At 41.0% G+C, this 21,611-nt stretch overlaps 1 protein-coding gene across 3 annotated transcripts in view; it reads right to left on the bottom strand.

The window, feature by feature from the left end:
• Positions 1 to 21,611, bottom strand: part of DENND2C (DENN domain containing 2C) — an 82,835-nt gene that overhangs the window by 7,974 nt on the left and 53,250 nt on the right. For all 3 annotated transcript variants that reach the window (XM_082685014.1, XM_082685015.1, XM_082685013.1), the window contains 10 exons: positions 16,798 to 16,842; positions 14,411 to 14,598; positions 11,414 to 11,523; positions 9,787 to 9,856; positions 8,977 to 9,054; positions 8,310 to 8,450; positions 7,392 to 7,540; positions 5,967 to 6,144; positions 1,652 to 1,693; positions 650 to 755 (listed from right to left, as the gene is read on the bottom strand). In XM_082685014.1, the coding sequence (XP_082541140.1) occupies positions 650 to 755; positions 1,652 to 1,693; positions 5,967 to 6,144; positions 7,392 to 7,540; positions 8,310 to 8,450; positions 8,977 to 9,054; positions 9,787 to 9,856; positions 11,414 to 11,523; positions 14,411 to 14,598; positions 16,798 to 16,842 (1,107 nt within the window). The remainder of the gene's footprint in view (positions 1 to 649; positions 756 to 1,651; positions 1,694 to 5,966; positions 6,145 to 7,391; positions 7,541 to 8,309; positions 8,451 to 8,976; positions 9,055 to 9,786; positions 9,857 to 11,413; positions 11,524 to 14,410; positions 14,599 to 16,797; positions 16,843 to 21,611) is intronic.

The raw sequence follows: 21,611 nt of genomic DNA, 5'->3' as shown, positions 1-21,611 counted from the left end.
TGTTGGAGATACAGCAAAACAGACTGTCGCTGCTCTCATGGGCCTGATGTTGCTAGCAAATCAGACAACAATAAAAACCCTGGAGGAAATTAAGGGCAGGGAAGTGGAGTGGCAGCATTAAGGGAATGGGTACAATTTTATTTTATTTAAAGGTTTTATTTATTTACTTGACAGAGAGAGACAACAAGAGAGGGAACACAAGCATGGGGAGTGGGAGAGGAAGAAGTAGGCATCCCACCAAGCTGGAAGCCTGATGCGGGGCTGGATCCCAGGACCCTGGGAACATGACCCAAGCCAAAGGCAGATGCCCAATGACCGAGCCATCCAGACGCCCCAAGAATGGGTACCATTTTAAAAGGACAGTCAGGAAAGGCCTCACTGAGTCACATGTGAGCATGGACCTGCAGGAAAATAGAGCAGGAGCCACGTGGCCATCCCAGGGAATAGCATTCCAGAACTGGAACACAGCAAGTGTCCAAGTACTGAAATAGATGGAGACTAGCACATCGGAGAGGCGGCGAGGAAGCTGATTCTAAGCTCCCCACATCCTAAGCAATGGCATACTCCTGTACATCTTTCAGCAAGGTGCTGGGAGTCCAGTCAGTATTTACTGTGTTGACCTTGAGTCCTCAGACCATCTGTCTCCTACCTGGTGAAAAATTCTGCTCCTGAGCCAAGATTTCATTCCGTTCTTCCAAAATCTGCATCAAGGCAGCTTGGAGTTTAGGAGGTAGAATTTCGTCCTCATCAGATACCTTAAGAGAAGAAATTGAGCTGTGAGAGAAAGTCTCCAACGTACACTAATTAGGTCCCCAAAATTCCACAGGTGACTTTGTATAGATTCTGACTAAAGACTCAGTCTGAACCTTCCTTCCCTACATTGAGCACAAGTCAGTATGGTGATGGTACACATATATTAATTGTCTTAACTACATTAAGAAAATAAATATGTCTTATCACATTTTCTGGCACCTTTCCACCAAGCATCTCTCATCTGCAAGTCTTACACTGTACTACAAGGATCATCCACAAGTAAGTTATGAGCTAATTGATTTTGAAAGGAGACAAAGTCTTGGGAAATGTTCTTTTCACCCTGTGTTCAGTGCTCACAAACTTATATACAGGTTCCACACAGGGTGCTTGCTCTAAGAAGGCTTTGCTAACTCTCCCTTCCACTTTCAATACCCACCAAATGACTTTTTTTTGTCCCTACTTTACCCTGTAGACATTTCTATGACACTGTTTCTAAAACTTTACAACTATATCTGCTCCCCTTTCCCATCATTAGATTATAAGGTCTGAGAGTTCAAACTATGTCTTACTTTTAGATTCTAACAGAGTAACTGGAAATAATCAGTGCTGAATGCTTGTTAAATTCAATTAAATTAGAGGTATATACACCAACCCATCTGGACGTCAAAGGAGAGTTACCTCTTTTGCTAATGACATTTAATCTCTTTCCTCCTTCCTTCTTTGGGAGAGATAGCTATAAACCTAACTCAATTTTCAGGTCAATCCTGTATGATTGGCCACAGTGTCAAGCATGTGTAGGAACTAAAAGTCTGGCCTGAGTCATCTTCTCTAAGTACTTTCACATATTTTCTGTCCTATTATCCTCATCCATTATGTAATCAGCTCATTTGTCACTTACCTCCTGTAAGAACTTGTCTGCACAGAGATCAACTATCAGCACCTATGGGATCAAGCAGCCAGGTTGGTTAAACCAGAGACATTCACAGACACATACATTAGGCACTACTAGATCACACTACTACTGATTCTCTCGGGCAATGGAAATAGTGTTAAACAAAATTAAGTTCAGGGACTCCTGGATGGCTCAGATTAACACAAAATCAGCTGTGTTCACTAACAATGAACTATCTGAAAAAGATATTAAGAAAACAATCCCATTTACAACTCCATCAAAAAGAATAAAATACCTAGGAATAAATTTAACCAGGGAAGCAAAACATCTGTACACTGAAAACAGTAAGCACTGATGAGAGAAACTGAAAAACACAAGGGGAAAGATATTCTGTTCTTGCAGATGAGAAGAATATTGTTAAAATTCTCGCACTATTCCAAGTAATTTAGAGGTTCAATAGTAATCCCTATCAAAACCACCAAAAAAATAATAAGGAAACCTATAAAATGGGAGAAAATATTGCAAATTACATGTCTGATAAAGGGTTAATATTTAAAATATACAAAGAACTCATAGAACTCAACAGCAAAACAAAACAAACAAAATGCCAAGCAATTCTATTAAGAATGAGCACAGCAGGGGCTCCTGGCTAGCTCAGTCAATGCAGTGTATGACTCTTGATCTCGGGATCATGAGTTCGAGCCCCACATTGGGAGTAGGGTTTACTTTAAAAAATGAGCAGAGGCACTGAACAGACATTTTTCCAAAACAGGCAAATCAACCAAGAGGCACATGAACAGATGCTCAACACCACTGATCATTGGTGAAATACAAATTAAAACCACAATGAAATATCACCTCAATCTGTCAGAATGGCTATTATCCAAAAAGACAAGAAATAACAAGTGTTGGTGAGGATGTAGAGACGAAGGAACCCTCGCACACTGCTGGTGGGAATGCAAACTGGTACAGCTGCTATGGAAACCAGTATGGAGGTCCTCAAAAAATTAAAAATAGAACTGCTGTGTGGATGCAATCCAGCAATCCCTCTTCTGGGCATTTATCAGAAGAAGAAGGAGAAGAAGAAGAAAGGAGGAGGAGGGGGAGGAGAAGAAGGAGAAGAAGAAGAAGAAAGAAGAAGAAAGAAGAAGAAGAAGAAGAAAGAAGAAGAAGAAGAAGAAGAAGAAGAAGAAGAAGGAAATTACTATCTTGAAAAGATATCTCCACCCCCATGTTCACTACAGCATTATTTACAAAAGCTAAAATAAAGACAAAACCTCAGTATTCACTGGTAGTTGAATAGATAAAGAAGATATGATATATATAATATATAATAATCACGTTATATGCATAATATCAATATTATTCAATCATAAAAATGTAAAAAATTCTGCCCTTTATGACAACATGGATAGACCTAGAGGGCACTATGCTAAGTGAAATAAGTCAGGCAAAGTAAAAGAAATTATATCTGATCTCACTTATATGTGGAATCTAAAAACCTGAACGCATAGATACAAAGAACAGATTGGTGGTTGTCAGAGGTGGGGGTGGGTGGGTGATGGGTGAAGTGAGTGAAGGTCGTGGAAAAGCATGAACTGTCAGTTATAAGATAAATAAGCTATTTATTTATCTTATAAATAAATTTTTCTTATAAATTTATAAATTTATCTTATAAATAAAATTTTTATCTTATTTATAAATAAGATAAAGCACAGTGTATAGCACAGTGACTACAGTGAACAATACTGTGCTGTCTATCTGAAAGTTGCTTAGAGAGCAGATCTTAAAAGTTCTCATCACAAGAACAAAAAATTGTAATTATGTAAGGTGTTGCTTTTTGGGGTAATCATTTCATAACATTTACATCTATAAAACCATTATGTTGTACACCTAAGCCTTAAAACAATGTTATATGTCAATTATAGCTCAATATAAAAAAGGTGGGTAATAGGGGCACCTGGGTGGCTCAGTGGGTTAAAGCCTCTGCCTTCGGCTCGGGTCATGATCCCAGGGTCCTGGGATCGAGCCCCGCATCGGGCTCTCTGCTCAGTAGGGAGCCTGCTTCCTCCTCTATCTCTGCCTGCCTCTCTGCCTACTTGGGATCTCTGTCTGTCAAATAAATAAATAAAATCTTAAAAAAAAAAAAAAAGAAAGCACCACCTTTAAAAAAAAAAAAAAGGTGGGTAATAGGGAAGAAAAATCTTTCCAATAAATGGTACTAGGATAGTTAGCTATCCCTATTAAAAAAAAATAATAACCCCTACCTCCGATCGTACACATAAAAAAAACAACTCCCAGGATTTAGAATAAAAAATTAAAGGCACAGTAATAAAGCAACCAATGTATCCAGGAGGTAATATAGGAGGATATCTCCATGAAGTTAATATAAAGAAAAACATAGACAGCTCACTAAAATAAAATAAAATAAAACCACACACTAACCATAAAGGAAAAGATGGATAATTTTGACTATGTTAAAATGAAGAACTTCTATGCATGAAAAAAAAAACCCATTTTGGAGAATAAAAAGACATGCCACAAAGAGGCTGATATCCAGAATATAAAATACCTCTTACTAAATCAATGAGGGTAAACCAACCAGGAGAAAGAAAGATAATGAATTTTTAAAAGATGATATTTGAATGGCCAATAAACACAGAAAGATGCTCACCCCCAAGAGTAATCAGGAATGCAAATTAAACCAAAAAGAGAATACTACTACACATTCACCAGATAGGTTATGTTACACAAACTGATGATAACAAGTATCGGCAAGGGTGTGGGACAACAGGAATGCTTGTACACCAGTGGAGAGGGGTTTAAGTTGGCAGAACTACTCTGGAAAACAGTTTGACTTTATTTACTGAGGCTGAAGATACACTTACCCTATGACCCAGCAAGCCCAAGGATATACTTTAGAACTGCAAACACATAGTGCTAAGGGTCGTACACAAGAATATTTATAGCAGCATTATTCGTCATAACCCTAAGCTGGAAACAACTCAAATGTCTATCATCTATAGAATGGATAAAAAGTTGCGGTACTTTCACACAATGGAATACCACCCAGAATTAGAATGACCGAATGACTCTTAAACTCATCAACATGGATGAATCTTACAGACATCATGGTAATCAAAAGATGCCAGACAAAATATATATGAGTCCATTCATAACAAGCATAAATCCAGGCAAAGCTGAACTCCATTGTTTAGGAATAAATGCCTAGGGTGTAAAACTTTAAAGAAAAACAGGTAAATGAACACCATAAAGTCAAAACAGTGGTTACCTATCATGGGATGTGAGGAAAGAACAGTGAAGAAGGTGGCATGATGCAGACTTCTCAAGGTGCTGGCACTGTTTCCGTGGCTGTGATGCTTCCATTCTTTTCCAACATGGGTTACATAAGCATTCACTTTGTAAATTTGCTGAGCTGTACACTTTGTTTTGGCCACTTCTCTATATGTGTATTATATTTGAAAAAATTGGTGGGGGGCAGGGACAGAGGGAGAGGGAGAGAGAGAGAATCTTAAGCCCCCCAACTTGGGGCTCGATCTTACAACCCTGATATGACCTGGACGCTTAACCTAATGAACCACCCAGGTGCCCGTGAAACAATTTTTTAAGTTTACCCAGAGTTGTTCTTTTGTTTGTCTTAAAACAAACAAAAAGACCTACCCTTCAGAGTAACACAAGAATGAGCCCAAGGCACACTACTGTAAATAAGATACAACTTCAGAGTCATGTGTACTACAGAATTTTTCTCAATAAAACAATACAAAAACATGATAGCATAATATAGATAATAATTATGTATTAATATTAATGACAGTTCTATAATTCTTTTTTTAAAAAGATTTTTATTTATTTGAGAGAGAGTTTGAGTGAGAGAGATCAGAGAGGGAGAGGAGGAGGGAGAAGCAGACTCCCTGCTGAGCAGGGAGCCTGAGGTGGGACTTGATCCCAGGACCCTGGGATCATGACCTGAGCCGAAGGCAGACACTTAACCGACTGAGCCACCCAGGTGTCCCCAGCTCCATCATTCCTTTTTTTTTTTTTAGACTTTTATTTATTTATTTGACACAGAGAGAGAGAAATCACAAGTAGGCAGAGATATAGGGGGAAGCAGGCTCCCCACTGAGTAGAAAGCTCTATGTAGGGCTCCATCCCAGGACCCTGAGATCATTACCTGAGCTGAAGGCAGAAGCTTAACCCACTGAGCCACCTAGGCGCCCCCAGCTCCATCATTCTCAAAGGTGATTCATTTTCATTTGTCAGTGCCCTGTCTTTTTCATACGTACTATTTCTCCCATCTCACCTCTTCAATGGGTAGGTCCTGGAGCTGTGGTAAGGAGCAAGACAGGATTCCAATAAGGAATGGGGTGGGTGAGCACACGATGTCAATCATAGACGCTGGGAGGACTGGAATGTAGGTATGCTGCCAGGTGAATGGATACAGTGTGGCAACCACAGCATGGCCACATTTGGACAGGGTGCTAGCCAGAGAAGAAAGCAAATGGTGTCACATACTGAGCAATGCATGGAGAATGGTTCAGATGTTATGTTACAGAATTATATACTGACAACACTTAGTGATCACTGATCACAGATTAATGATGCTGTGATTACCCATTTTTAAAATTTTATTAAAATTTTTAACTTAACTTGCTCAAAAATTTGTCTTTTTTTTTTTTTTAAAGATTTTATTTATTTATTTGACAGACAGAGATCACAAGTAGGAAGAGAGGCAGGCAGAGAGAGCGGGGGAAGCAGGCTCCCTGCTGAGCAGAGAGCCTGGGATTACTACCCATGCCAAAGGAAGAGGCTTTAACCCACTGAGCCACCCAGGCACCCTGAAAGATTTTAGTCTTTTTTTTTTTTTTTAAAGATTTTATTTATTTATTTGACAGAGAGAGATCACAAGTAGGCAGAGAGGCAGGCAGAGAGAGAGAGAGGAGGAAGCAGGCTCCCTGCCCAGCAGAGAGCCCGATGCGGGACTCGATCCCAGGACCCTGAGATCATGACCTGAGCTGAAGGCAGCGGCTTAACCCACTGAGCCACCCAGGCGCCCCTGAAAGATTTTAGTCTTAACCAGCTTTTTGCCATAATTTATGTTGCTAAAAATTCGTGTGTACTTAGAAAAGCAATAACAATTATTTAAAAAAATTCTGAGTATAACTGACCCACATTACATTATTTTCAGGTGTAAACATCGAGATTCAAAGTCTCCATACATTATGCTGTGCTTACAAGGATAGCTACTGTCACCTTATAACTCTATTACGATGCCATTGATTATATTCCCTATGCTGAATTTTTAACAACAGTTTAAGTAAAACACGTTTATAAAGATAAATTACTTGCAATCCCAAAGTCACTGCTATGGCCTAATGCAAACAGCTTTAGGATTATTTACCATTTGGAATTATCTATGTCCATATGGCATTAGGTAACTGACATCTTCAGTTTTTGAATATGCCCCAATTTTTTTTTTTAAGATTTTATTTATTTATTTAACAGAGATCACAAGTAGGCAGATAGGCAGAGGGTGGGGGAAAGCAGGCTCCCCACTGAGCAGAGAGCCCAATGCGGGGCTCAATTCCAGGACCCTGGGATCATGACCTGAGCTGAAGGCAGAGGCTTTAACCCACTGGCCACCCAGGTGCCCCGAATATGCCCAAATTTTAAAACACTGAGAACAAGTAAAATACCAGTAGGAAGTGACATTTTATGCATTTCTTACCTTAGGCTGTTAGCGACAAAGATGACCCTCCGTTCCAGCAGGAGGGAGGCACAGACCCGGATGAGGTGGCACACACTCAGGCACTTAAAGAGACATTCAAAGTCAACATGCTCCAGTCGGGAATCCAGTGGTCGGCAGAGTTCAATGGACTGAAATGAAAGAATCTGAATCAGGGGAGTTCAGACTAGAAACCGACCCTGACAACATCAATGGATCCTGTCATTCTTTCACAGGTTAAATTCAGGATACAGGGTTTGCTACAGAGCTCGTGAACTGCCTCCACTAATTCCAAGACCTAATACCTTATCATGAATATGATTTTTTAAAAATTTTTATTTCTTTAAGTAATCTCTACACCCACCATGGGGCTTACACTCCTCACTGCAAGATCAAGAATGGTATTCTCTACCGACTGAGTGAGCCAGGTGCCCCCCAATACCTTGCTTTTGTACTGTAAATTTCTGATAAAATCTTTTATCCCAGGGTGCCTGGGTGGCTCAGTCGCTTGAGCGTCTGCCTTCGGCTCAGGTCATGATCCCGGGCTCCTGGGATCGAGCCCCATGTCAGGCTCCCTGCTCAGCAGAGAGCCTGCTTCTCTCCCTCTGCCTGCTGCTCCCCCTGTTTGTGCTCTCTCAAATAAATAAATAAAATCTTTAAAAAATCTTTTATCCCACCTGACCATGTATCATCTTCATTTATCATGCTGAAATTATTAGGAAGGGGCTCATTCTAGGAGTGACCGAAATCTCTGGCTCCCAGGTCTAGTGTCCACTATCTCATAGATCAATCGGACATTTCTATTTTGTATAGTTTATGGAAAAGGGAAAATTATGCTGTGAGGCTTCTGGAAACTACGCCTGTTAGTGTAAGGCCTGCTTTTTGGTGCCTATCAAACCTTTTCAAAACGAGCTAACTTACCCCATCGCCAGCCCCGGGGAGGTAGCTCTTAACTGTGATGGTACGTCCAGGAGCTGGGAAAGGAGCTTCCATGACACTTCGCATGAATGGGTAAACCAGGGCCGGACACATCTCTCGTCTCTTCTCTACTTCATCCAGAATCTACACACACAACATATGTTAGTGTTTGAGGGACTCAAAAACATAAGGAACTGCCAGACGTGATGCACAAACTTGAAAATCACACCAGAAGATCTTCAGACCGATAAGCTTCTGCAATGAATACAGGTCCATTAAAGCCATCATATGTCTTCGCGGTATCTTGAGAACCCCAAGAAAAGTTACTCAAATAAATCAACTCATTTGCAGAAGAGGAGCCCCTTTTGTTGACCCTGACAATCATATCTTGCCGTGTGGGGTCTGGGAGAGGAGGGAGACAAGAGGAGCTTCAGGCTATGCTCTCCTTGAAGCTGGGAGGTTTAGCAAACCAAACAGGATGACAAAACAGCGCCTGGATTAGAGACCTGAATGTAAACCTGTGGCTCTAATCTCCTACTAGGAACCCTTCCTAAACACATATGTTAGAGGCCACATCACTGGACATTGCCTTGTGACAACATCAGAGATAAAAATTTCTTTAGAGCCTAGAAAAAAACAGCACCTTTCCCAGGGCGCAAGCTGCACTCACCTTGGAAAAAAGGTTGAAGCAGCCAAGGCGACTAACCATGCAGTAGACCTCAGGAAGTCGCTTCCCTCTGCCTTCCGGCTAGAAGAAAAGAACATCAAAGCAACCATGAAGCCTCACAAGACTGTTCATGGAAATTATTAACATGCTCTTGGTGGTCTTCAGTACTGAGTAGGAACCAAAGATCTCATGCTCACTGAACACTGAAAGATGGATGGGAAAATGCTAAAATGTGACAGCACAACTTATTCCAGCTTTAGTGGGGGCACCTAAGCAAGAACAAAGTAGCTCAGAGCTCCGACGACTGGCTCCCAGCAATCCACCCGCAGACAGACCCAGACTGATCTCTAGCCACTCTGTCATTGGTTTCATCTACTACGAACAGATAAAAACAAGCAAGCAAACACATAAATAAAAGTCCGTAACCCTCTTATTCTGGAACACTGGCTAACTCCAATCTTGCTGTTACTATTTAAAGTTAAAATACCTTTTTTTCCTTTTTAAAAGATTTTATTTATTTATTTGAGAGAGAGAGAGACAGAGCAGGAACATGAGTGGGAGTGGGCAGGCAGAGGGACAGGGAGAAGCAGGCTCCCCGCTAAGCAGGCAGCCTGATGTGGGGCTCGATCTCAGGACCCTGGGATCATGACCTGAGCTGAAGGCTGACACTTGACTGAGACACCCAGGCGCCCCAACATAGCCTCTTTAATACACAGATCATTAAGTAGCCCTCAAACTCATCTAGTAATAAGGTTTTCGAAGTTTCTAGTCTGACTTGACCAACCCCACCTATAGCCCAAGTCTGGTACTTACCAAGAGCTTCTTACAGTAACCGAACCACCGGCTCCCATCTTCACCAGTTAAGACAAAGGAGAATGTTTCACTGGAAAAACAGTTAATAGTTTGAGATCCAAACAATCGCTTAGGGCATTCTTCATGGAAAAGACGACTGAAAAGGACTGTCCAACAGTCATTTTGGGATGTGAGAGGAGGCATTAATACTATATTAATCGCAAGTCACCTTCCTCCTGAGGGAGAATGTCCAGGCCTGAGAATGTCTTGCCTGGCACTGGAGTGAGCATGTATGTGTAGGAGACACGCTGACACCACTGTCTGCTTTTACGTTCTTCTTCATCCACTCTAGCTAGGAATCAAACCTACTTTTCCTTTTAGTGAATATCCAACTTAGTCTAGCATTTAGGTGAGCTGTGAAGGACTTGGATAAGCTCTTTTGTCCTTCCAAATTCTTCCATTTAGGCCTGAGAGGTCCTACGGAACAGTGAGAGGCCAAGGATTAGATCCTTGGTGTAAAAAAGTTAATAGGAGACTACCCAATCCTCCCTGGATCTGCATAGGTAATTTTCAAAAAGAAGACCAAGACAGAAACTCATTAATAATCAAAGGAATCTAAATCTGAACAGTGAATACATATGTCTACATATGGCCAAAAAATAAAGATGGAAACGAAGTATGCCAAAATATATAGTTATTATCTCGGAGTACCAGAATGCCAGTGACATATAATTTCTGCTTTTTTATTTACTCCTCTGTGTCTTCCAAATGGTCTAGGGGGAAAAAAAAAAAAACCCATATAACCGGCTGGGGAGGAAAGCCAGGTACAGAGCAGCCAGGCCGGTGTGAAAGAAGCTGCAGTGCACGTGGCAGCATGAGAGCACTGGGACCATTGGCTCAGAGAGGACAGCAGACATCAGGCCAAACTGGTCAGGAGGCACAGCAGCTCAGACAGGAGGTGATGTGACACGGAAGGGCAGAGCAGCTGCTCGGGCCACAGGGGAGGCTGTCCACCAGCAGGTTATCTGCATGGGACATGCTTCCCAGAGTCACGCTTTTCAGCCCCAGTAGCATGGTCAATAATCATAGTTCCGAACAAAGTGAGATTGAGATTCAGAGATGATGACTGTTTATTGATTGAACACGGTTCCTCATGCTCTTCCCTTCTCAATACACTCACACCTCCCAGTCTGGAGCTTCCCTTCGTACAAGATTCACAGGGGAATGTACAACCTGCACTGTGGCTTCTGTCCACCTGAAGGACAAACAAGGTGCAGACATTGCTCTGTTCTAGCTCCTTCTAAGGAGAGTCCCAAAGCTCAAGTCTTCTTTCCTTTTTCTGTCCACTTGGTGGCATTTCTGACTGTATGTGAAATGGAACATTCCCTGCCCACCCCCCTGCAGAACTGGCAAGCTACAGAGATTCTCAAACTCATTTTCCCTTTGACACTGAAACTATTCCGTGTTTTTCTTTTCTGAACTCACATAGGAAATGTTCTAATTCTGTTTCTTCCTTTCCTCCCACAGCATCCTTGACCTGCCACAGTGTCCACGTAGCTTTAACTGCTGGCTCTACCCTTTTTGCAAACATTCTGATTCTACTTTTGCAGTTCCAACAAACAGAAATCAGATAAAGGAGCATATTTACCTCTTGAGTTCTGAGGTTGGCACCCAGTCCTTTGAGTCGGGAAAACAAAATTTGGGGATTACTTTGAGCCTCTCTTCAGTGTCTTTGGACTGTTTAAAGCCATGATCACCCTGAAAAAGGAAATGTCTTAGGTGATTAATATTCTATGTAAGTGGAGACTAGAAATACAAAAAGCCTCGTCTTGGAAAAAGAGGTCTCTGATAAGCCTAAGTAGTTATCTCAGCACAGTTTTATATTGTTTAACAAGACCAGAAGGCCAAGACCTATAATCACTGAAGACACACGGAGAACAGAGTTAAGAATAAAGAATCTTATTTTTACATAGAAATGTTTACTTGTGAAGATCCTATAATCTGATGCAAGAGAGGTGACTGAAAATAGTTTCTAGTCTAGAGACAGAATCTTAATTCAGGATTCACATACTAGTGGAAACAATATTTTTATGAATCACAGGACATCAAATAAAAATTGATGGTATAATATGCTGAGAGCAAAAACCCAGTTAGCTCCAGATACTCTCTGATCAATAATCAGAGATGTTTCGAAAAGGCAGGTGAATATTACTTAGAAAAGACACTACTTTTAGAATCTATCCCATATATAATCATTTCCCTTAGCATATAATCTCTTCTAACCAATTACTGGTTTGCAACTTCCTGTAAAATTCTAGCAAGAAAGACCCTTCTGTGCAAGTCTGATATTGTATGTCAAAGAACTATCTAAAATTAGTTATACCAAGAGATGTTTAAAAAGTAGTACTAAAACAAGCAGATAATAAGCCTAATAAACATACTACAGCAGATCCTTTAATTTAATTACTAAACAGAAGAGGCAGCCATTCTGAGTCACTGCAATATAAGCTCATCAGAAAAAAAGCATTCATTTTTTAAAAAAGATTTTATTTGACAGACAGAGATCACAAGTAGGCAGAGAGGCAGGCATAGAGAGGGGGCAGCAAACTCCCTGCTGAGCAGAGAGCCCGATGCGGGACTCGATCCCAGGACCCTGAGATCATGACCTGAGCCAAAGGCAGAGGCTTAACCCACTGAGCCACCCAGGTGCCCCAGAAAAGCATTCATTTTTTAAAAAGATTTTATTTTTATTTACTTGACAGAGAGAGAGAGAGCACAAGTAAAGGGAGCAGCAGCAGAGAGAGAGGGAGAAGCAGGCTTCCCGGCTGAGCAAGGAGCCCGAATCAGGGCTCGATTCCAGGACCCTGGGCTCATGACCAGAGCCGAAGGCAGACACTTAACCAACTGAGCCACCCAGGTGCCCCTGGAAAACCACTCTCACAAAATTTTGGTCATCTCATACTCTGTTATTTTTATATTGTTAAATGACACACAATCATCTTCATCTAAGGTTCTCCACAACACCACCAGGAGAGACTTCATCGGCTCTTTCCCACCTTAACTCAGAGGAGCCTCATGCACGAAGATGCTAAGAAACTTGACTTAGAAACAGCCCTGAATCACTGCCAGAGTCACACGGGGTCTTTAGCTGGTTCTGAGTCCCTTAATTCCAGCTTTGTTGAAAACATGTTCAACCCCAAGCTTTCTCAGCAAATGTAAGACTGACGGAAAAACAGAGAAAAAATTGAGCTTCTCTTATGGGAAATCAGATTCCTCAAGACTCTCTGGATTACACTGTTATGACTTCTATGGCTCAGTGTTGTGACAGGCTACACTGAAGAATTCTGTAAGAAATTAAACGCAGACTTATTTACAGTAGGAATGTTGTCAAACACTTTTTTTTTTTTTTTAAATGAAAAGTCACGCAGGAAATGTCTCTGATTCCATGGCAATACAATCGGGCTTTACTAGCTTTTTTGGTGAACCATGTAGCTCAGGGTTTAAACCTCAGGTCCTAAAGCAGCCGAGCAGATAACATAAATGAGAGGAGGGGTCCAAGGAGTAAGAAGGCGCGTGAGTCAGTGTCCCTTTGTGAAAGGACTACTCCTTACCGTGGCCAGCCACATCATCTGCAGAGCAGAGAGCAAGACCATACTGTGGGCCCCTTGTTCAAAAAGCAGGAAAAATTAAATAGAAAATAAAATATAAAACTTTTTCCTTTCGGGGCGCCTGGGTGGCTCAGTGGTTTAAGCCTCTGCCTTCGGCTCAGGTCATGATCTCAGGGTCCTGGGTGCTCGAGCCCCACATGGGGCTCTCTGCTCAGCAGGGAGCCTGCTTCCCCCTCTCTCTCTGCCTGCCTCTCTGCCTACTTGTGATCTCTCTCTGTCTATCAAATAAATAAATAAAAATCTTAAAAAAAAAATACTTTTTCCTTTCTTCTTGAGTCTTTCCACCTCTAGTGGGATTTCTATTTGTTTTTTAATCTTATGCTCCCTCAGGCATAAGGTAGGGAAAAAACCCAAAGAATATTGTTAATAATAAATACCATTTATCAAGTGCTTACTACGTGCCAGGAACTGTGTTAAGCACTTCACATATATTATCTCATTAAATGCTCACTAATAAAGGATAACATTCTATACTGCTGACTATATGCTAGACACTCTTCTAAGTGCCTTATATGGCTCATTTAATCCTCAGTACAACTCAATGGGATAGACACTATTATGATTAATTCCATTTTACAAATGAAGAAACCAAGGCACAGAGCAGTTAGTAATGGCTCAAGGTCACGGAGCTAATAAGTGGCAGGTGCAGAGTTAGCTCTAAACTTCAACCCTATTCTGCCATATTTATCATTTCCCCCATTAAGAAAAAGAAAACTGAGGCTTTGCAACTTGCTAAAGGATACTTAGTAAACAGCAGAGCAAAAACTAGAAAACCAACTTGGATAATGAGCTTTTATGGCCCTCATTTGTAGCTCAGGCCTGACAGGAGATGTCCTTAGAGTTACCTACCAGATCCCACAAGAGGTACAGTAGTAGTAAAAGCTGCTTCAGACCACAATCAAAAGAAGAGGGGAAATACAATACACGCAGAGATGCAAGAACATTTCCGAATGCCTCTTGGGTCTCCTTGTACCTACCTTGCTAGGGAACTGCTGTATAACCTGAGGGATGTAGCTTATTTCTGATGGTTTCTTCTGGAGAGACACCACCACAAAAAGTTCAAAGAGCTGCTGCTCCTGTAGTTCAATGAGGTCCCTCTCCAAGGTCTGGTAGTGAGGATTCCTCTTGGAAGACTGCTGCAATTGCGCTAAGCGTTTGTGGCGATCTGCAATGAAACCAGGCAGCGTGGCTTATCCTCGGTTCATGAACCCTATGGACTACTCTTCACTCAGTCACTGCCAAATGCGGACTGCCTACCCAGTGCCAGCCACACAGACAGACCTGGGAGGGCTCTGACATTCCCCATCCCCACCCATACTCTATGTGTAACCCAATACATATTCCTGTGCTGTCCCATCTTTCATGACACAACAATGGGATACGTGGAAAATGTCAGGTGAAAGCACCAGCCTGACAATAGATGCCGTTGTCAGGACCATGAAATCACACGCTCGTGTGTGTGTGTGTGAGAGAGATATCTGATAGAAGAACTGAGTCCTACAGAGGCTAGGTACAGAAGAGATGAATCTGATAAAATTAAAACAAAAATAATCCTCACATTAACAGAACTTTCCTTTTCCTTTCTCTCCTTGGCAAACATTTGCTAATAATGGACATATGCTTATATCGACATATGGTGCTAAATGAAGAGGGAAAAAATGAAGACATCAATTAGGGGCACCTGGGTGGCTCAGTGGGTTAGGCCACTGCCTTCGGCTCGGGTCATGGTCTCAGGGTCCTGGGATGGAGCCCCGCATCGGGCTCTCTGCTCAGCAGGGAGCCTGCTTCCCTTCCTCTCTCTCTGCCTGCCTCTCTACCTACGTGTAATCTCTCTGTGTCAAATAAATAAATAAAATCTTAAAAAAAAAGAAGACATCTATTAATGGACTAGTTTTCAAAAGAATGAGATTATGGAAGCATACTAAATATTTAAATAGTATGAGCAATTCCACTCAAAATTGGAGAGCATTTAGCCATTCTTCTTTATCTCTAAACTGTGAACAATCTGGGGTAGTTTCCTCTAGGGGAAATGCAATACTTGCAGAAGAAATAGTCTAAGCATCCCAGAGATTTGATTATGTGTCATTCTGAGCCATGATTAAAAGACCCAGTCTCTAACTGTTCGCTTTTCTTTTGAGATAGAATGCATTCTGTCCCCCAAAAAGTTATACTATGGATCAGATATTAAGAACACTTAAAAATTCACCTCAGGGGGCGCCTGGGTGGCTCAGAGGGTTAAGCCCCTGCCTTCGGCTCGGGTCATGATCCCAGGGTCCTGGGATCAAGCCCTGCATTGGGCTCTCTGCTTGGCAGGGAGCCTGCTTCCTCCTCTCTCTCTGCCTGCCTCTCTGCCTGCCTCTCTGCCTACTTGTGATCTCTCTCTCTGTCAAATAAATAAATAAAACCTTTAAAAAAAATTCACCTCAGAATGGCTCCCTGGAATTATCCAGTATATTTAGGCTCTAGGCAAAGCTTTACTTAACTCTAAAGGTCTCAGTTCAAGTCAAGACAATTTTAGGTCCTGTTTCTCAGTAGTGACAGCGCTAAATTCGTCATTTTTACACATGCAAGCTGAACCTGATGATGACTTAAGTTTCACCTTCAGTCAGGCTACTGAATCAAACACCTGAAGTGATTCAGGCCAACAGAGAGAGCACGTGACTATTAATCATAAGATCAGAGTATCAGACTTGGAACTGCCCAGTCCTCAGCTTGGATAATTCATGTCTCTGACTTTTCCCATGCCTCAGTATGTCGATCAATCAGTTAAACAGGAACTTATAATTTGCTGTGAAAACCTATTAGATGAAGGATACAAAGCACCATGAAGTACTTGAAATACAGCCAAAATTGCATATGGCAGATTCTATATCCTAACAGAAATTAAATGGCACAATAATTTGAAATATAAATAAATGCCTGTGAGAAGAAACAGATCAATGTCTCCTGTCTTGATGTCAGAGATAATGAAGTTACTTAAATAAGTACATGTGAATGACTATGAAAAATCAGATATTTAATGGTATGTATTTGTCTCAGAGGATGATTCACACACTCTGTTTTGGCTGCTGGGAAACTACCGCACATATGTCTGAACACGCAGCCCCACCGCTCCCCTAAGAACATTCCATCTTAAGAACCAGCCTGTCTGCCTCATTGCAACATGGCAGATTTTTAACGCTGTCAAACATCTGATGGCGTACTGTTTAGTTCCCCAAATCTCAACAGGTTCTTGTAATGAAGAAATAGCCTACAAAATAGAGTTTAATGTGGGGAAAATGTGCTCAATCCCAAAGGAAGGTGCCACGCCACCCCATGACCGTGATCATCTCGAGAAAGGGAGCAGCCCCGTTGACTCACTCACTCTTTGGCAGATACTCAGCATCACTTTCGTTCCCACTGGCTTCACCTGAAAAGAGAGAGAGTTCCTATTGTACTGTCCAACAGTAGTAAGTCCGTGGGGGTGGGGACAGCATAAGGCCTCCATGGACCTGGAGACTTGGGAATGGGGAGTATTAAGGATGCTGAGCCTTTCTCCAGACACTTAGTTACAACAGGGTCGGGCAGTCACGAAAGAGAACAGACGACTCCAAGAAGCCACTTGCCCACCCTGGCTTCATTCCACTCTCTCCCCGCCCTACCTCCCCAGGTCCCAGCTCCTCCCTAATTCTATAGAGTCTGGTTCAGAGTAGATTCTATTTCTACCTTCCTTGCCTTGTCTTTATAGTCCCAAATAAGATATCAAAGGTAGACACACCAACCAGGCTGAATCAAAATCTCAACACAGAACCAACTATGAATTTAGAGTCATAGGGAAATGTGGGGCTCAGAGGGATAACCATATATATTTACGAAGAACCATACCCCTTTTATGATACTTCTAAGCTACCTCTAGACCAAACTCAAGTGTTCTTTACTCTGAATTCTTACAGTACTCAGACTGCTTATAGTACTCAGAGCTTTCTGAACAAGTAAATGAAAAATTTCTAGGGCGCCTGGGTGGCTCAGTGGGTTAAGCCGCTGCTTTCTGCTCAGGTCATGATCTCAGGGTCCTGGGATCGAGGCCCGCATTGGGCTCTCTGCTCAGCAGGGAGCCTGCTTCCTCCTCTCTCTCTGCCTGCTTGTGATCTCTCAGGGTCAAATAAATAAATAAAATCTTAAAAAAAAAATAAAAATTTCTAGATTAAGTTGGAAAAGGCAGGACTTTCTGTATCAAGAAAAACAAGGCTAGGAGTTATAAATGAAAAATGCATATGTTTATTTATATAAAAATGTGAAGTGTCTACCTTATAAAAAATTACTAAATTCAAAAAGTAAACAATGAACTGGGAAGATATTTATAATACACACTGCCGACACAAGGATAAATTTCTTCATATTCAAACAGCTGTTATGAATGATTAAGAAAAATTACAGCACAACAGAAAAATGAAAAAAGGGCAGGAATAAGCAATACATAGAAAAAGATTTAGAACTGTTGGTTAACATGGTAACTGTCCAAATTTATAATTAAAGAAAAGCAAGCTAAAATAATAAATAAGCTCCAATATTCAACCATGGTATTGGCAAAAATAAAAGAGCTTTATACAACATAGTATTAGTGAAAACTATGAGAAGAATGTCATTTTCCAATGCTGTTCATAGAAATGTAAGCAGTTACAATGTGTGGGACAATTTGACAGCAGTTATAAAAATATTAGGTGTACATGTTTTCTGGTTAAGTCCACTGCTAGAACTTATTCTACAGATGTATTTTTTCTTTAAGATTTTATTTATTTGACAGAGAGAGAGAGAAAAAGATCACAAGTAGGCAGCGAGGCAGGCAGAGGTGGGGGTGGGGAGCAGGCTCCCCACTGAGCAGAGAGCCTGATGTGGGGCTTGATCCCAGGACCCTGAGATCATAACCAGAGCCGAAGACAGAAGCTTAACCCACTGAGCCACCCACACGCCCCTCTACAGATGTATTCTTACCAATATACAAATATATATACAAAAAGATGTATAACATAGCATTGTTCGAAGAGCAAAAAAAAGTGTGTGTGTGTCTGTGTGTGTGTGTGTATAGGGGTGTGTGTGTGTGTATATATATATATATATACCTTCAAAGCCATAGGTTAAATAAAACGTGAAACAATCAGGGCACCTGGGTGGCTCAGTTGTTGGGTGTCTGCTTTCAGTTCAGGTCATGATCCCAGGGTCCCCGGACTGGGTCCCGAGTTGGGCTCTCTGCTCAGAGGGAAGTCTCTTTCTCCCTCTCCCTCTCCCACACCCACTTCTCTCTCTCTCAAATAAATAATCTTTTAAAAAAATATGAAACAATCAAAATGTCTACCATCCATACAATGAACTGTAGTACAGCTACATGGATCTCCATATGTTGGTACTGAAAGAGTTCTGAAATATATCACTTTCTGTTTTAAGCAAGATATACAAAGTCTGCATGGTATAAAAAATTATTTGGTAGAAAAACATCTACATGTGCATAAAATTTTCTGGGAGCAATTAGGATGCTTGGGGGGTTTATTATAATTTCTTGCTATATTCATTTAAATTTAATAATAAGGAATAAGAGAATGTTAAAAAATGCTGCTTCTTCAGCTTCTTCATAAGAGATATAACAGAAAAAGGAACTATTTAAATGTTGTATGGATTTTGGCAGGTTCGATTTTTTTTTTTCTTAATAGGAACTATGCCCAAACATGGCACTTGAACTCATGACCTGGAGATCAAGAGCCAGGCACTGACTGAGCCAGTCAGGCACCTTTTTTTTTGTTGTTATTTAAAAAAAAAAATCTTTAAATTAATTAATTTATTTAAAGTAAGCTCCACACCCAGTGTGGGGCTTGAACTCATGACCCTGAGAACAAGGGTCACACCCTCTACAGACTGAGCCAGTTAGACATCCCCAATTTTTTTTGATTTGGGTATAGTTGACACACAGTGTTACATTAGTTTCAGGTGTACAATACAATGATTTGACAAGTGCATACATTATGCTCTGATGACGTGCAAGCATAGCTACTATCTCGCAGGCTTTATAACTTCAAATTATCCGTGATAGAAAGCATAGTGGAGCTAGGAAGCATTACTTAGTATGAAGGAACAAACACTGTGAGCTCCTGAGTCCTGTTTGTGTCCTTAGCATCAGACACTTCTTAGGGGCCTATTAAGGGTCTGGAGAGAGAGAAAAAGAAAGGGGAAAGGAAGGAAAGGTTATACAATGGAAAAAGACCCTACCAAAGCTCATTTAGATAGCTTTAATACATTCACATCTGTAGGTTTTGATGATCTGCTTTCCAAGACTCTGAATGAGGGTGAAGGGGTTTATAAGGCAAATAGGAAAATCTACTGAGAATCTGTAGGGATCAAAAAAGAAAGAGGTTGTCCCTTTTTTTATATGTGACTTCAACACCAAAATTATAATGACAGAATTGAAGAAGGACAATAAATCATTTTGTAAGAGCTGATAACTAAAAGTTAAGAAACGTTTAGGTTGGAACAGATTCAGTAAAACTTAGCATGTACTGACAAAGTAGGTAAATATAATTATCTGGTTCTACTAGTCATTGTTGATCTACAGACAAAAGCTTAGGGAGGAAAACAAAAAATGTGAGAATGTGAATAGGGACCAGGAGATCCTCAGGCATGAGAGAAATTCCTCACACCCACTAGAGGACCTGCTCCCAGAGACTGGGTAAATGTGTATTTTCTTTGAGCCATGCAAAAGAAAAATGCAGTTGTGGGGAAGATTGCTCCTTTCTTTTTTGTTTTTGTGCTTCTTAGAAGTTCGCCATTCATGCTGTTGAATTTTTTTTTCAATAATGATACAGCAAAAAAAAAGGGGGGGGTTTTGGCTCTTCAAAAACTTATCTTAGAGTCAAGTCTACTAAAATATTCCTAATCCTTAAGGCATAAATAAGGCATACAAACAGAATAAGAGCTCAGTGAGAGTCTTATTGACTCTTGTACTTGACAGTACACCTGTTAGAAGACTGTCCGGGCCCCAGTATCCTGAAATTTTACATAACCTAAAATTTATAATGTATTTCCTTATCTAGAAACAATGACATAACATCTGCCACATAGGGCTGTTGAGAAAATTAATGAGAATGTGTCTGAAAGGGTCCAGCATGGTAACTGGCATCAGTTTTCATCTTCTTTATCTAGTTCTGAACTACACAAACACAAAGCCTTTGACAATATCCTTGTTGAGGATAAAAGATACACATAGAGAAGAAATAAACTGCTTAAAATCAAGGGTTATGAGAAAAATTGAGAGTAACTGTTAGTGATAATAAAGGATAAGATTTCATGGTCCCATGCTCCTTCCTTCAAACGGACATTTCCTCCTCTGGCTCCGCTCCCTCCTCTATAAAATTAGGGTAGTCCCTGCCTCCTAGTGTTGTCGGACGTTGTCCATGAGATAAAGGGTGTAGAAAAACTAATACTGCATTCTGTAAAAGGTATCTATGAGTCACAACAACCGAAATTATTTTTTCTGCAGAAGAGACGACTGGAACATGTTTTGATAACTGCTTTTGAAAATATGAAAACTGGAAAAAAATATGAACACTTGTATCTAAAATGGTGACTAGTTGATTTTAGAGTAAGAAGAAAAGAGTCTTAACTTGCAGCATAGAGGATTTTATTTTCAGAGAGTAATTGTTGGAATGCAGGATAGGTTTTCAAGGGAAATTAAAAAATTGCTGTCTTTGGATGTCTGCAAAAATAGGAAACTTTCTTCTGTGGTATGACTTGGCTGTTGTTTCCCACTTGACAAAAATTGCTAAGTTCTACATATTCTTTGCCAGACAGCCAAGTTGAGAATCTTGCATGAATCCATATGAAATTCTAATAACTTACTACGGATGCTGAAAGTTTCTTGATTAAGTAAGATGAGTTTTGGGGCACCTGGGTGGCACAGTCGGTTATGCATCCCACTGCTGGTTTCTGCTCAGGTTGTGATCTCAGGCGGCTGAGATAAAGCCCCATGTCAGGCTCTGCGTTCAGCGCTGAGCCTGCTTGAGATTCTCTTTCCCTCTTCCTCTGCCCCTCCCACTCATGCTTTCCCTAAAATAAAAAATTAAATCTTTAGGGGTGCCTGGGTGGCTCAGTGGGTTGAGCCTCTACCCTCAGCTCAGGTCTTGGTCTCAAGGTCCTAGGATTGAGCCTCACATC

The sequence above is a fragment of the Mustela nivalis genome (assembly GCF_964662115.1).
Source record: "Mustela nivalis genome assembly, chromosome: 10".
NCBI lineage: Eukaryota > Metazoa > Chordata > Mammalia > Carnivora > Mustelidae > Mustela > Mustela nivalis.
This window is presented reverse-complemented; position numbering and strand designations above follow the sequence as displayed.